The sequence below is a fragment of the Oncorhynchus mykiss genome, chromosome 2 (assembly GCF_057628025.1).
Source record: "Oncorhynchus mykiss isolate SJ-2025 chromosome 2, ASM5762802v1, whole genome shotgun sequence".
Taxonomy (NCBI): domain Eukaryota; kingdom Metazoa; phylum Chordata; class Actinopteri; order Salmoniformes; family Salmonidae; genus Oncorhynchus; species Oncorhynchus mykiss.
In genome coordinates this window covers 36,256,483-36,273,559 of record NC_143023.1, presented here as the reverse complement: position 1 = coordinate 36,273,559, position 17,077 = coordinate 36,256,483, and the positions used below count along the sequence as shown (strand labels likewise).

Sequence of the window (17,077 nt, the reverse complement as noted above, 5' to 3'; positions counted from 1 at the left end):
TACAGTAGTTAATGCAAAATAAAAACCAAGATATACGCTTTTATAAATATGAAATTAGGTCATTCTTTCATGCAATGTACATATACATCATTTAGTCTACATACTCTATTTTCAGTGGTCAAAAGCTACTTTGGCTGCGTTTAGACAGGCAGCCCAATTCTGATCTTTTTCCACTAATTGGTCGTTTGATCAATCAGATCTTTTCATATCAGATATTTTTCAGAGCTGATCTGATTGGTCAAAAGACCAATTAGAGAAACAAAATTCTGAATTTGGCTGCCATGAGGACATATTTTCATGGTTTCTCTCTAAACAATGGTGTTTAAAATGAACTGAAACCTACAGAAAGCATTAACGGTGTCACTGCTGTGTGATCTGTACTGTTCCAGTGTTTTTCTCTCTTAGCCACAACACATTTAAAAGCAGGTCAATATTCCCAATAGCTAGTCCCCACACCCAATGTTTGATCTACTGTGTCTTACGTCATCACAAAGCATGACGGAGGCTTTGAAGCTGGTGAATACAAAAATAAACCACCACATAGAGATCAACAGAAACAGAGGTGACATCTTATAAAACACATCTATCCATTTTGCTGGACTACTGCAACAGATTTCCCTCCGAAGCAGTTCGCACAATGTCACAACTCATGTCATGTTCTTCTGATCCCTGTGTTTGAAATAAAGTTTTTTTTTTGTCTGAGGGACAAGGGATAAGGTTTTACTCTTAGCATTCAGACTTGTAAGTCTGTAGGAGCTCGCCTACTACTTGCGTTGCTTGTGGATGATGGTCGGCGATTGGAAGAGGGTGTTCTCGGACTGTGCTGTGACCCTGAACTTGAGTCCCCCAGTGAGTCTGGGGTGGAGGGACGCATTTTGGGTTCCGATTTCGACGCAGTCCGGGCTTGGTACCCACCACTGGCCTTAGCACCCCCACAAGAATCTGTGTCTGAGCTTTTGCCCTCCACCACTGTGGAACAATTTGAGGGAGCGTTGACCCTCCATGTTTTCCTTCCGGCGCCTACTAGCAATGTCGGGCAGGAGGAGGCATGAGATGCATCCCTTGGGCGCCTGGGAGAGTCTGGGCTCCCCCTCTTCTCTTCCTCGCTGTGAGGGGGAAGGTGTGCAGACTCCTCTGGCTCCTCCTGCTTTGGCGGGGTCACTGAGTCGCAGGGCGGTGAGCGGCTGTCACTGCTGGTGTTATTGGAGTTGGAGTTGTGCTCCGTCGGGCTATGTGCAGCATCTTTGAGTTCTTCCACGCTCCGTTTACCAGCCAGTTCACCCTGAACAGGGAGGAAGGCAGAGGGGTTGATAAGGGGGGGGTAGGTGTGACCCTCCTGGGCCCGCTCCAGTAGGAGGTTGTAGCCACTGGGCGCGGAGGCCATGGTGGGATTGCAGCCGGAGGAAGCAATGCCTGTCTGATGCACCACGGAGTCTTTCTTGGTTTTGCTTGAGTAGAAGTCGTCAAGCTCGTCTTGCAGGTGTGGATAGTAATCCAGGATGCCCTTCTTGACCTTCTTGTAGCCCAGGTGCATGATCTCCAAGATGTTTAGGAAGAGGGAGACTACAGCAATGCATTGCATAAAGACCATGAAGACACTCTTCTCTGTGGGCCGGGAAACGAAGCAGTCCACCGCGTTGGGACAAGGCTCACGCTCGCACTTGAAGAGAGGGGAGAGCTGGAAGCCATAGAGGATGTACTGGCCCGTTATAAAGCCTACCTCCACGGCGGAGCGGGTAATGATGTGGGCCACGTAGGTGCGCAGCAGGGACCCCGACAGCGGAGCCTTGTTGAGCTTGCCTTGCTCCAGCTGCCTCACCTCTCGCTCAATCGTTTTCCGAGCAGCCACCATGTCCACGTCCACCAGCTCTAGCTCGCGACGTAGCAGGACCTTCTTTTTCTGCCGCTCCTTCTCCAGGGCTCGGAGGCGGTAGAGAGCATGGCCCATGTACACCAGTGAGGGCGATGAGACAAAGATGACCTGAAGGACCCAGAAGCGGATGAGGGAGATGGGGAAAGCCAGGTCGTAGCAGACGTTCCGGCACCCGGGCTGCTCCGTGTTGCAGATGAAGTCGGCCTGCTCATCGTTCCACACGTCCTCGGCCGCCACACCCAACACCAGCATGCGGAAGATGAATAGAATGGTGAGCCAGATTTTTCCCACCATAGTGGAGTGGATATGCACCTCCTCCAATATCCCCCCTAGGAAATTCCAATCCCCCATCTTTACCAGGGCATCGTTGTGTCTGTGAGTGGGAGGCAGAGAAAGGATCGAGGCAATTTTGTCATTTAAAGAGGCTATATGGAACTTTTGCCTTTTTGGATGGTTCTTTAGCCCAAGGCCCCTCAATGGACAGAAATATTGCTCAGAAATTCTAATTGGACATAAAGGGGCATTCCTCCCCAATAATGAGCAAAAGCATTGTTTTTTTTGTGAAATACAACATTTATTCATATTAATATCTATATATAAAACATTCAACCAACTTTCAAGCCACAATTTGGTGTGTAACAATTAGCAACTGAACTTTCTTACACTAGTATCTTCAAAAATACATCATAAAAAGTACATGTAAATGTTATTTTCTATGCAGTTTGTTTTAAAACCTGTATTTCATTAACAAATACTCTATGAAAAATATATTATTCCACAGACTATTTTAATCCCACAAAGGTTGATTTACCAATTAAAATAATGCATCAGTCCTTTCATATCAATAAATACAATTTAAAACTAAACTTGGTTAAGTCATTGACATATAAATAATGAATTGTAACATACCTTTATCAGGGGAAAAAAAGGCAATGTACATCGAAGACAGATGTAAATTTACAATGAATATGGAGCATCACATATTTGTAAAGCAGATATCAAAATGTATGAATAAGCAAGCCGTCGATTATCATGTTTATTATTTGCCTCTCTTGCTCCTTTCAGTAGTCCTGTTTTGCCAAAAATAAAGCCATTCCCCTCGGTGATTTAACTTATAAACAATGAGAGAAATCAATGAGAGAGTCATTTCCATTTACCTTGCAGCAGCATGGACAGACTGCCGGTGATTTGAATCCCCACGGGTCATCCAGCCGCGATGAGGCCACCAAAAAGCTTTAAAAGAAAATCGTTTGTGCCCCCTCCACATCTGTCGATGCGCATCACCTGAACTTCTGTGACCCAAATTTTACCAGGGTTTCCAGTGCAGACAGTACACCACGTATGACTGAACAGTTGAGACAGCTGCCAGTGCCAGATTCTGGTCAGTCAGCGAGATAAAATCAATAATCAGAGTTCTACCAATACAGTACAAGATAAATCATAGCCACACAGCAATTGTTTCAGCCTATTCATGCTTGCCATTTATTGATTCAGGGTTATAGGTTAGTTAAATAATGTCCTTAATTAAAAAGAAACAGTGGAATTACTTGGTTAAAAAGATATTTGGCTTCTCCTAAAGGACTAGCTGAACTTAAATTTCAACAGTCCAGTGTGGCTTGAATGTATAGCTAGGAATATAAGAGTGAAGCATGGGAAGGTGTTGTACTGGACAGACGGCCTACTTATTAGGTTCCCTCTTGTCTGCCGTCTGTAGAGTCTATAGGCTATACGCCATAGCCCCCGTGAGAGATGTTTGGTGCAGTTTATATGATGTTTGATGATCATGGTATACATAGGCAATGTGATGGGAGTTTATTTTGAAATCAGTTACTGGTTCTGGTATCCCTCCCAAACAACATAACGCTATGGGACTGTGCCACAACTCTTTCAGATCTATAGTTTTTTACTCTTCTAATGCAATCAATGGGTCATGTCCGATTTCATACTCTGGTGCTTCCCCTCTGTAATTAAGTTGTCTCTGGCAGTTGACACAATATTTGTATTAATTTACAAGAAATCGATTACTCTGGCTTGTTGCAATTGAAGTCAGTCCATTCAGGAAGTGAGTTGAATTTAAAATCAGAACTTTTGACATAAATAGCTTCTCCTTTTCAGTTTATTGAGAAGTAGTGGAAAAGAGTCCCTTTTTCATTGAATTGGAATTTCAGTTTACTTCTAAATTGACTGCCTCAATTCAAATTGAGCCTAAACCTGAATACCACAGATGTTAAGGGTATATTCAAAACTTTGTCTGCTTTTTTTTGTCCAGGAGTTGGCATAATCCTGCAGTTACATGGATCTGTCATTTTGTCTATCAACAAGTAGACTAACACCAATAGGAGTTTGCCAATCTGTGTGCTGTGCAATTGATGTCTATTAGGGATGGGTGCGAGTACTAGATTAAAAGTTTATATTCTATTACTAATAATCAAATTCCTGTACACTAAATTTAGAAATGTAACTATAAAATGCAACATGTCAAGTGTTGGTCCCATGCTTCATGAGCTGAAATAAAAGATCTCAGAAAGTTTCTGTACGCACAAAAAAGCTTATTTCTCTCACATTTTGTGCAGGCATTTTTTTTACATCCTTGTTTGTGAGCATTTCTCCTTTGCCACGATAATCCATCCACCTGACAGATGTGGCATATTAAGCTGTATGAGGTGCACTTTGTGCTGGGGACAATAAAAGGCCGCTCTAAAATGTGCAGTTTTGTCACACAACACAATGCCACAGATGTCTGAAGTTTTGAGGTAGTGTGCAATTGGCATGCTGACAGCAGGATTGTCCATCAGAGCTGTTGCCAGAGAATGTAATTTTAATTTCTTTACCATAAGCCACTTCAACTACGATTTAGAGAATCTGGCAGTAAGTCCAACCAGCCTCACAACCACAGGCCAATTGTTACCACGCTAGCCCAGGACCCCCACATCCGGCTTCTTCACCTGCGGGATTGTCTGAGACCAGCCACCCGGAAAGCTGATGAAACTGAGGAGTATTTACATCTGTAATAAAGCCCTTTTGTGTGGGGGAAAACCCATTCTGATTGGCAGGTCCTGGCTCCCCAGTGGGTGGGCCTGGCTCCCATTTTTGTTCTGTATATTTAGCCGGTTAAATTTATAAGCACTGCCACAATTTCAAGCTCTGTTTATAGTTTGTGGAGTGTATCAAGTGCAGTGAAAATACATGACGCTTTCTTTTCAGTTGTGTTTCAGAACAACCAGTAATTGGAACAACCAATTGCATACAGGATACATTTTTCCTTCAAACCCGTTTCACTTAAAACTAATATGAGCGTACTGAAAATAATTTTTCATGAGAGTACTCAAACACATTCTTTCAAATGCAATCCCTAATGTCTATCTCGAACACTTTCCAGATTTCCAAAGCACCTCCCACTCATTCATTTTAAATTTGGCTCAAGAATCAATTACATATATCTACTGGCCCAAATCCAAACATGTTCTACTACTACCTCCCCATGATGAGTAAACCAGATTGTCATGCTCTAACTAATGACCTGCACAAAAGGGAAAATGTGAAAATATTGGTTCTCAGTACAAAACCTTAACCCCAAATCCTGGGTGGATTATTGCTGAGCAGATGGTGTGCCAGTCTGGTTCTGCTTTACTACAGGAGCTAGCATTGTTCAATCCCAAACAGACTGGTACCCAATATAGACTGGGTACCATTCACCTGAGAACCCTGTGTACTGCCCTGAAATGGTCTCTCTTTAGAATATTGGTCAAATCATTTGGCAACACTAGGGGGATTGATTCACTTTCCAAATGAGTCGGATTCAAATACATTTATAGTCAGGGATTCACATTAGGTGAACCTTGTTTGAGGATTTTATTTAGCCTATTTTCCAGCAGTTTGTTTAATTTAAGAACCAATATTTATGACAACTTGGCCATTACTAATTTATCAGTACTTTCTGAAGTTCATTATCCCTCTTAACCAATGGTTTAAGTGTCCACAAAGCAGACTAGCAAGCACACAATTAAATAATGGCACTGTATTGATGTTCCGAGTCTGGAACTATGGAATGTTCCACATAAACTGGCTAGAGTGGTGGCTGTCATTGGGGTACGATCAATTGTCTTTTTTTGAAGCCACTGTTAGCTAATAATAGAAGCGTGGCACCCTAGGTCAGGTCAGACATCAGTCAAGCAAATATTCTGCTCCGTACCCATTCACTAACCCCCATGTCTGGCTTGCTATAGGCCAGATGAATTAAGATAGTTCATCTTGACAAAACATATTTGTCATATAACACCAAATAGAGTTTACACAACAAAAAAACTAAAAACTAAAACTAAAAATAATCCAATAATTTTCACAGAGATCGGATTATGCGTGGCTTTGTCAACACAGATCTAAGATCCGAAGGGAATTTTGGAAATGTAAAATAACATTTAATGTAAAAGTGATGAAAATATACAAGATTGAGTCTGGAGATAAAAAAAGAACTTCAAATACAAAACAAGTCATTTACAATTGGAATGTTATGCTATCTACCTGACATTTACTTTGAAAGTACATTGTAAAAGTTGTGATTACATAATAAATACCTAAAGTATGTATTGGTTTCTTAGAGGTTTGTTGAACCGCCATTTGGTTTCACATACCAACTAACAAATATCACCACAAATAAGTTTAGGAAAAACATTTGAAGATATCACCAATAAAAAAATATGCCATACAAATGGCATAAAATGAGGCCTTTTCAATGACCTTTTCATTTTCCTCACGGACTGTCATACTAAACAGTTATGTAGACTAATACACAGTGGCACAATGGAAATTATATAGACAATGCCTAATATACATTGGAAAGTGCTGCCCTCTACTGTTCCACTGTACACAAACATCCTAAACAACCAAAGGATTAACAGACTGACTGAAATTCAAAACTGCTGGCAAGTAGCAAAAGCTAAAGAGAAACACAAATGAATATCATGCCTTCAATAAATTATACTTGAAAGAGGCTTAGCCAAGGATATGTGAGCAGATTAACATTGATATGTGCTATTGTCAGACAGTGTCTCATCCTGTCAACAGGGAAGTGAAACAATAACCTGGCATTGGGCCATTCTCATGGCTTGTTTACGAATTGACACGCCTTTAACCAACAGATGACACACTTGCTCCTGATGGCTTGAACATTCCCCCAAAACACACCTAAACACACACACTTGTAGGCCAATCTAAAACTTAGAGGAAAGGACCTGCTTGGGGAAATAATGTCCTACCTCATTGACTAATCAGGACAAACATCATCTGGAAAAAAATACCCGTAACACCAATTAACTGAGGTATATTGAGTTCAGTACAAAACCTAGAGATCAAATTAATAATGCATTTCATTATCAACATCACTAAAAAAAAACATGTAACAAAGATCATTTGCGCTGAGTGAAATACTACACTTCAACTAGGAATCCCTCTTTCAATTTAAATCTCTTCTCTCCTGCAGTAGAGGTTTACATTTTTTTAGATAACCTACCAAGTCCCTGAAATGTCCTATTTCCGTTATTCAAAACGCATTCATTTGTATAGTGTGAAATTATGCAGGGGAAAGGAAGAAGTTGAAGAGCACAGCGAACAAGAGGAAGACTACGTAGCCGACTATGCAAAGCCAGAAGCGCGGGTCCTTCAGGAGCTTCTGGTTGTAGGCGCTGAAGAACACGTAACCAATGGTCATCCCAGCCACTCCTCCTCCAATGTGCGCCACAAACGAAACCTGAGGGAGACCAGGGAGAAGTCTAATTTCAGTCTAATTTTCCCTTCAAACCAACAAAGTCATGCTGTGCTACAGCCTTACAATTAGCATCCTCTGCCCTTTCGCTGTGGTTAGTAGTGGACAGTAAAAATAGCAGGACCAGTTTAAATGCAGACAGTACATTTGAAACCGCACTTCTCACAAAGACCAAGGAAACATCAAATAAAAGCAAGATGAGAGAGGGGAAGTAGGTGATAGATTAGTAGCTTATAGCCCAGTCAGTTAGGCTGCTGGAAAGACAAACAGCTGCAACCCTTATCTTGCTCTCCGCTTCTCCTAAAGCAGAAAACAAAATCAAGGATCACACTCATCACAGTCTAGTGACAGGAATGGCTTGGGTGCAATAATTCAGGGGGAACAGACAGGATGTGTGTGTGACAGAGTGTGTAGAGGGCAATCTGGTTTAGAGATTAGTCAGTCCTGTGTAACTGTAAGCCGTATAATGCAGTTGGGTGGTACTGCTACTGCAGTTTTTTTTCTCTCTAGTTTTCTATATAGGCACACTGATAAAAGCCAGATCTACTCACTGTTATATTGGTCTAGGGTTGGACTTCGCGTAAGAGCCTCTCCAGTTGTGAACTAAAGACTGTTCTAAAAAAGCATTGCTCTCTGCTGAAACAATACTTATCTGTCTGTGGAAAATCTTTCAATGCCATGCATTTTAAGAAGAGAAAGGGCATGCAGGACAAACAAAAAAGATGTCTTACCTTCAAGCCAACGTCGTGAGTAAGAAATCTTCTGTAAATGGCGAATCCGACATCTGTCCCGACTTGAGAAAAAAAACATTGAACGTTTAGTTACTGAAATACAACCACAGAGGCGTGGGCGCTGCTGGAACAGTAAACCTTGAGGCACTGGTGGGAAAATAAGTCGAGTGGATCTAGGAAGGGACCTACCGATAATCACAATCACTCCAATACGAAACACTCCAAGGAGAGGAATCATCTCTCTGAAGTTCTGTAGGCCAGGGAGTTACGCAAGAGGAAAGAACAGGGAAATAATGAGAGAGAGAAAAAAAAACCTGCTAAAATAGTAGAATCAGCAGTTAGCCAGAACTCACCACAACAGCGTTCATGAAGTATCCACCTATGAGGGCATATACCCCCCCAGAGGCCCCTACCAGAGCACTGTGGGGATCAAATATGGAGCTGGCCAGGGAGCCTGAGGACAACATGCATGAGAAGGTCATCTATAGCGTTATAGACATTTCAGCCATGAAACCCAAACAGGAAAAATCAAACTTTTGAGAAGCGAAAGAATGTCAGAGACTTAAGTGTGAAACGTGATTACCATCTACACAGCTCTGTGCCTGTGAGTTGCTAGCATTGTACAGTCATGATCAGCAAAAATCCAGAAGAGGTATGTAACAAGTGAGCTAATAATAACTAAGGCAACCTGTCGCGCACATTGCGTTGGTTAACCAATCGCATGCTATACTATTCATGTCACTAGCTAAAACAGAGTCAACTTAAAAGCAACTTCATTCAGTCGTAACAGACCTTTGAAGACAACTGTGTCTAATTGATTGTGCGTCAATGGACAAAAGGGGGTGTATGTGGATGCCCACCTGCTAGGACACCTGCCATGTAGACCATGCCCACTTCAAAGCCTTTGTGGACCAGCTCCAGCGGGATGCCCAGCAGTAGCTGCATCACCAGGTTGCCCAGGATGTGCTCCACGCTGTGGGGAAGGAAGACATAGAGAGGAGATGGAGACATGGGAGTTGAGACTTAGGAGTAGTGGTGGCGCCAGGAATTTTTCACTGGGGTAGCTTGGTCATTGCAAAGGGGTGCTTGCAATCTATGAAGTACTCACACACGCACACAAGCTAAAATACAAGCTAGCTAGATACTATCTGTACAATGGTAGCCTCTGCGCCCTGGGATACATGCACACTGGGACCAGTGTCAAAGAGAAGTTCATCAATCATTGACATTGAAGCCACAGAAAATCTATCAGAAGCAGAAGTGTCAGCTGGTAAAATTGCCAACCAAAGTGAAAACAACTTTGCATTCTAGCATTAAATATTTTCCAGCTAATAGGGCGGCAGGTTGCCTAGTGGTTAGAGCATTGGGCCAGTAACCGAAAGGTTGCTAGATCGAATCCCCCCTGAACAAGGCAGTTAACCCACTGTTCCTAGGCCGTCATTGTAAATAAGAATTTGTTCTTAACTGACTTGCCTAGTTAAATAAAGGTTAAATATTTTTGTTGATGTTGAAATATCAATGTTAAATCGGATAACCACCAGCTTCTTATGTGGCTGCGAGAAAAACTAGAACGCAAGCGTCAACAGCCAATCCAGTAGGGGCTAGAAGCTATAGTCAGCTTTTATTGGTCAAAATCGACACGATATCGCAGAGTATATGCATAAAGTTCAGCTTTCCACAACTTTGGTCCCACCCTGTTCACGCTCCCTCACGTCACCCAACTGTCCCCCCTCCCGCCCACTTCACTAAAAATTAAATGAGGCTCCATCGTTTCATCAACCACATCATGTTATGTGGATACGTAAGGTCAGGCTGCCTATATGAAACAACACAGTTAATGTTAACTGCAAAACGTTTAGCTTTTAGCTGACGGCTTGGTTGGCACGTATTTGCAAGCAAAGTACATTTCAACACATCCTCAAAAATATTATTTTTACCTCTTAAATTATTTCTGGTAAAAAGTCATTATGGGGTACGTTCCACAATTCTGGAGAAAAAATGCTATCGAAAATCTTCATAAAAGGCATCAGGTAGAAGTAAATTAAGCCATGAATACGAATATAATTGTACATATCTTAAATGACCACATTTTCATGAATTTGATAATATAAGATTGAAGCCCATTCAAAAACAGCACAGGACTTGCACCAGGAAGTAGGCGAGACTTTCATAGGGTATAGCTAGCTATAAGCAACTTTTACATAGTCCGAAGATACAGTATCTCAATTAACAGGATTTTACAACCATTCAAATTCATGAAATTCTGGCTTAGCCAATGAGGAGGCACGGCGTTATGTAGGCTGTGCCGTCTTGCTGAGCAGTCAGAGCACGTTCGTGAGAACAGGATTTTGAGAGAGAGAAATCCTGTGGATTTAGCACTTTGTGACATCGGCTGATGTAAAAATGGTTTTATAATTACGTTTGATTGATTTGATTGAAATATTTTAACTTTCGTTATATATTGACAATTTAAAACAGGCCTATTCTAGAGGGGGCTTCCACCACCATCTTGCTACCCCCTAGCGCTGCCAGTGTGAGAGTATGATTGAGTGGATAGCCGAGTGAATGTCTTACCAATGAATCAGATCCTGTGGAAAGACTCACAAACACAAACAACGTGCACACTGCTCTGAAGAACCCAGAACTGCTTTAGCAGTGGCCAAATGTTATATAAACAGATGATATGGGAGAGAGTGAATCATTTCAGTGAGATGTGGCAAGAGGAATGACCTGCAATGCTCTACTCTTTTGGACACAGATTAAGCCACAGGAGGTTGGTGGCACCTTAATTGGGGAGGGCAGGCTCATGGTAATGGCTGGAGCAGAATCAGTGGAATGGTTTCAAACACATGGCTTCCATGCGTTTCATGCCATTCCATTCGCTCTTATTATGAGCCGTCCTCCCTTCAGCAGCCTCCTGTGGATTACGCCTAGTCCTTTACTAAAAAGTTTGGTCAATGGTAAATCTCCAGTGGGTTTGGGCATCTGTGTGAGGTGAGGTGACCCTTACCCAGCGTGGACAAACATGTAGGAGACAAAGCGCCACGCCTCCTCCCGACGGTCAGACTTGTAAGTGAGAGGGCTGTTCCAGATGCCCTCGCCCAGGGTGACCCACTGCTTCTGGGGCTTCCACACCGCATAGTAGATAAACACTGCTAGCTGTCCAGACAGACACAGGTTAGATCAGTGACTAGCTACATAATGACAGGAGGGGTCCTGAAAGGCTAAAACAGTTGCTTTAAATGTAGCCATGAGTCAGCCTTTTGCATTGTGTTGCAGTATGGGCAGAGCAGACCATTATAGCAGAATACAAACATACTCCAAACTGATAACACACAATGGCAACAAAGTTAATGAGAAGAGCAGAGAGAACCCTAGACAAATTCCTTTAACAAACTGTGTCGACGTCGCACATTTTTCTACTCACAAACTCATTTCACCTTTAATAACTAACACACATCTCAATTATTTTGCCATAACAAGCTCACCATACTACTAAAATATCTGGGAAATGTCATGGACACGGTGTATGATCACAATCACATTCCTTGGGAGGATAGCCTTAAACCCTGGTCCCAATGTTAATTGTGCTCAAACTCTATTTTCATTGAGCCAACACATAGGTCTAGGGATTGCTCTAAGAATCTTGGATGAATTCAGACATTGAGATGGATAAGCTGGCCGAGACCTCCCACAGCAGAAGGAGAGAGAGGAATGTCTGGTACAAGAGCTTTTCAGTTTGGACCTTAGCCACATCCAAACTCAGAGAGTGTGAATACACAAATACCAATGGTTGGCCATTTAATTGAGCTCGCCAGCTTGTAGTCCTAAAAAACGGAAATGAGTTACCTCTGATTCGTTCAGCCATTCCTATGGGGGAAATTAATGGGGAAAGAATAGGGTTTTGGGATAAACATAGAAAATAAGGTCTGAGGTTAACACAGGCCAAGGAGAGACGTTTTATTCTAAGAGATAATATCAGTCAGTTAAAATGACCTTTATGAATTATGAAGCCTTTGTACTTTATGTGCTTCAAAACTCACAAAAAGTGACATTAGCTGATTAATTTTATCTCATAGAACAAAACGTATAAGATCTCCTAAGCCTGTGTTTACCACAGACCTTATTTCTGGCATTTATTTTTTTTAAATACATTTCCCCATAGGCTTTGTCCAATGAACCATGGTGGAGGTATAATATCAGCTGCACCTCTCTCTTTAAATACCATGTCCAGAGCATTTCCTGAAATCGAAAATTCACTCAGGTATAACACAATCATAACAACGTATGCAGATGCAAAAGAGGCTACTTGTTGTCAATGCTGCGCTGCCATTAGTAGGATGCGTATTAACCATGATGCGTTTTAACCCTCACCTCTCCGATGCTGATGAGGATGATGAAGATGGGAGGGGGGCAGCAGTTGGCTCGCTCCCGGTACTGTTCGTGGAGTTCTTCCGGAAGCATCCACTTGGAGATGGAGCGATGGAACCTCTCGCAGCATCCAACCTTCCTATTCCCATCATCATCACCTCCCGCATCCCCCATCTGTCTCCCATCTCTGTCTACAGGGTCTACGGCGAGGGGGTCCTGCTCTTCAATGTCTCTGTCCATCACTCAGATCGTAGCCTAGACAAATAGAGTGGATGAGTCCTACAGTCAAATGAATTGACAGGAAGAACACAATACATTTCAGATCTCTATGAAAGTATGTCATTGTCTTTTCAGTATTGTGTCGATAGACACTGGTTTCCTAGACACGGATTAAATTGGACTTCATCTGTGTCTGGGAAACTAGACCACAGGCAGAGGATTTTCTTATGGAATAAAACCATTAAAAGGTGAGGATTGCACCATTCAATGTAACAGCAATTGATTTGTTAAGAGTGTATGTTGTGTAAAATGGGTTAGTTTTGTTAATCTGACGCAAACCCAAGGGTGAGATATTGTCTTCCGAATTATTGGTTGAGTAGCTACAGGGTTAACGACACATTAGTGAGGTATTTGATGCTGTGATAAACATGAGAAAGAGCTGAAGTCCAGCTTTGACGTATACAATTGTTGTCTCTAGGGACAATTACAGTAGCTATACAAATCTTCCTGGAACACAGAGCAGATGCTTTTTGGAATTATCCTAATAAAGGGCTCCCCAATTACATTCAGCCATGGGATGATATTTACTTGAGCTGATGGTCATGGGGCCAGAAAATGTACTGCAAGAATCCCAAACAGATATAGTATTTGGCAAAAACAATAATTAAAACATTGATTACATTGGGATACAATCACATATGCCACTCTATTAATGTGTGGGAATACTGGGTAACAGATTTTTTAATCGAAATAAATTCGGCCACTGTAGGGTCAATATGAGTGACAGAAATACAAGTCCATCAATACAATTTCAAAGTTAATTTTCTGCCACTGTAGGGTCAATATGAGTGACAGAAATACAAGTCCATCAATACAATTTCAAAGTTAATTTTCCTAAGCCCTTTTTTTGACAACGTGGCTTTTTTTTTCAATTTACCTGTATATGAACCATGTAAACGTAACCCACACACACATGATCATGTCCCATTCAGTACAGAAGTTGGTCTACACATTTTCCGTAATAACTATATAGCAGGCAATGGTGTTTGGAAAGTTTAGAAGTAACTTACGTGACGTTACTGATTGGTAGTGCTGTCGTGTAAAATGATTCAACTCAACGTTTCCACTAGCATCTTAAAATATATAAATTACTGTAGAAGTTTCTCTTTAATACTTTTTATTTAGTTTTTATATTTTCAAGCAATTCTAAAACAGTCCGGACATTCCAAGGCGCGTAAAACCCTCACTACTGTCCTTGGGAAAATGACGGTCAATTCTGATAAATGACTTGAGATAATTATAGACCTCCCTTCGCTTTTCCTGCTACGAACTTCCTTCCTTTTCCAAACAAACCACTGAAGCACCCCCACTTGAAACGAATAGACTACTGAATCTCATTTCATAAATCTAAAAAGTTGAATGTAGCGCAAATTTCGCAGGCATTTTGCAACAACTCACCTGCGCTTCCGGTAACACCTGAGACCGGTGACGCCATCATGGGCTTGAGGCTTTGGCTGGAGGTCCCCATTGATTAAATGTCCTCCATCAACAACATATTATTAAAAGTGTGATATGCATCGTTGTTTCGTGGACCACAGACAAACGAGTCATATACTTGTTTATCAACGATTCTGGTGTTCAAATATTTTAATTGTTCCAAAGGAAAAGCTTGTTGTACTATCAAGCATCCTATCAATGCAATTTCTGCACAATACGAGTTGTACCACTAGAGGGTGTAAGAGCCCATTACAAAAGAGAGACACCCATAATTATTACATTTTTTAAAGTTTTACATGTACTGACTATTGGGCTGCTTGTTGATTTTCACATATACACCCAGTGATGCCAATTTAGCAATTTTGTTGTTAGATTTAGCAACTTTTCAGACTACCCTGGCAACCTTTTTTCAAACAGCACCTATAGCAACAAATTTAGCTACTTTTAAACATTTATTTGGAACTTTTAGCAACTTTTGAAAAGTGACTAAAATGCTCAAATGCATGCATTTTCCCTCTAAATGACACAAAAAAAACGATATTCTCTGTCACACACTCAGTCACAACACACGTGTCTGGCTGCAAAAGTGCATTGTGAGTGACTTTTGCAGCAGGGGCTCAGCTCGTGCACATGCAGCAGCAGGCCAGAAGCAATTTCAGCAAATTGCAAATCAATGTTGGCTGACTGCAGCAGCACGGGTTCGAGAGCCAAACCCAAGGAATATAGTTGGTCACGAATGTTTGATCTTGAACAGAGCTTACAACATCAATCAACATGTCTCAATCAAAACTGTACAGCCAGAAGTACAGAAAAGAGTGTGAGTCTGTCCCTGAACAAATGTCAAATCATATGTTTTGCAGAGATGGCCAGTCAATTTGAGTAATGTTATTGTGTATTCTACGTAATGACGCATTTTACGTAATCACGCAAAGACGTCACAACGTCATTTAGCAACTTTTAGCAACAAATCAACCTGCCTCTAGCAACTTACCCTGAAAATTATTTGGCAATACTGTATACACCAATCCTCTCAGATCTTCATAAGTGCCCATGGGGGTAGGAAGTAGTGTTAAATTATACATTTTGGAATTGTCACAATAGTTATCCCCAACTTGATAACTCCTCAAGTCATAGAGTGCATTTGGATATGGAACGCCATTTGGGTCTTTGCTTGTCAAAAAAGATATACGTCAAATAACACTAATTGACATGTCAAATAAGCTTGTTCACCAATCGGGACCTGAAAATGACTGACTGCACGTCACATTTAACACGTTGATACATTTTTTACGTAGTTATCACACATTGATTACACTAGAAATCCTATTCGATATGTCACAACGATTCACCGGTATGGTATGCTATGATGCTAGTAAAGTTTTGTCTCGCGCACCTGCCGCTGCCGCACGAGTGCAGACACACTTCCCCATAATAGTGATGGGCATTCCGGCCCTTTTCAGTGAGCCAGCTCGTTCGGTTCAGATCACCAAAAAGAGCTTTTGGCTCCCAAACGGCTCTTTAAAAAAAATATGTTTTGTATTTTTTAAAGACAGTTTGCAATAGTTTTACTATGGTTGGTGTTAAAACAATTTTCATTAAATTATTAAATGAAATCATACTCTACTTTAACCACAATGTATATAAAACATGCATCGGTTTGTTATGAAAAATGAATGCTATTAAACATTTGCATTTAAAGTATAACTTTTTAATGTATTGTAATGACCTGGCTAGATCATAAAGGAACAATTGTCCAGACAGAGGATTGAGTTTACGAATTTACGGTTTATTAACCCAACTTCACACAGGCTACTGTTTGGCCGTAGCCCACGCCAAATAAATGGACGCCCAATAAATCCATCGTGACCTTCTCTTGTGAAGGCCAGACGTAAGAGAGAGAACAACGGCTAAACCTGGTCTTAACTTCCAATGCTCCATTACATCCCCGCTGTCAGAGTGTCGACGATGGTCTCTGCCTCCTGGTCAGGCAGAGCATAGGCCTCGGGCCAATAGTCCATGGCTATGAGCACCAAGCGGTTTCCACTGTCTGTGGTGGGGAACAGCCCCACTACATCCACTCTTACCCTCTCCATGGGAGCCCTCACTGGGAACTGTTGGAGCTGAGCATGAGAGCGGCCTGGGGGATCCTTTCTCGCTGTGCAGTTGTCATAGTGGCGGCAAAAGTCCTCCACATCCCTCTTGTGCTGCCCCCAGTAAAACTCCTGACGGAGGCGGCGGAGTGTTTTTGTGACCCCAAAGTGTCCAGTCCCCACCCCCCCATGAGTGCTCTGGAGCACAGCCTCCCGCAATGCTTTTGGGACCACCACCTGCCACCTCTCCTCTCCCGTAACTGACTCCTTCCATGCCCACTGTAGCACGCCATCAGCCATCTCTCAAACTTTGACCACAACCCTTTGGTTGCGAGTGAGAGCGCTGCCACCTCTTCCCACTGTAAAACCGGCTGCAGGTCTGTGTCCCGTCCCTGCTGCTGCCCCCATTCAGCCACATCGACAGTCTGCAGCTCACAGCAGACAGGCCCACTCGCCCGACACACTGTGGCACAGACCCCCTCTGCACACAGCTCTCTCTCCCGTCCCTCTCTCCGCTCACAGTGGCGGCACCCGT

The 17,077-nt window shown here is 42.2% G+C and overlaps 2 protein-coding genes across 4 annotated transcripts; both read right to left on the bottom strand.

Moving 5' to 3' along the window:
• Window positions 1-238: 238 nt before the first annotated feature.
• On the bottom strand, window positions 239-4,415 carry LOC110488936 (gap junction alpha-9 protein-like). The gene has a single exon (XM_021561423.3). The coding sequence runs from the start codon at window positions 2,453-2,455 to the stop codon at window positions 734-736; it is 1,722 nt and encodes a 573-aa protein (XP_021417098.3). The 5' UTR covers window positions 2,456-4,415; the 3' UTR covers window positions 239-733.
• Window positions 4,416-6,269: 1,854 nt separating this feature from the next.
• On the bottom strand, window positions 6,270-14,495 carry LOC110488922 (rhomboid-related protein 2). Of its 3 annotated transcripts, none has more exons than XM_021561410.3 (8): window positions 14,414-14,495; window positions 12,740-12,991; window positions 11,376-11,524; window positions 9,226-9,338; window positions 8,719-8,819; window positions 8,555-8,615; window positions 8,366-8,427; window positions 6,270-7,619 (listed from the first exon to the last, which is right to left on the bottom strand). In XM_021561410.3, the coding sequence occupies exons 2-8, from the start codon at window positions 12,974-12,976 to the stop codon at window positions 7,443-7,445; spliced, it is 900 nt and encodes a 299-aa protein (XP_021417085.2). In that variant the 5' UTR covers window positions 12,977-12,991; window positions 14,414-14,495; the 3' UTR covers window positions 6,270-7,442. The 3 variants fall into 3 exon arrangements, with proteins under 3 accessions (XP_021417085.2, XP_021417068.2, XP_021417076.2); XM_021561393.3 differs by having other exon boundaries at window positions 14,026-14,433; XM_021561401.3 differs by having other exon boundaries at window positions 12,740-13,015; window positions 14,026-14,423.
• Window positions 14,496-17,077: the final 2,582 nt, after the last annotated feature.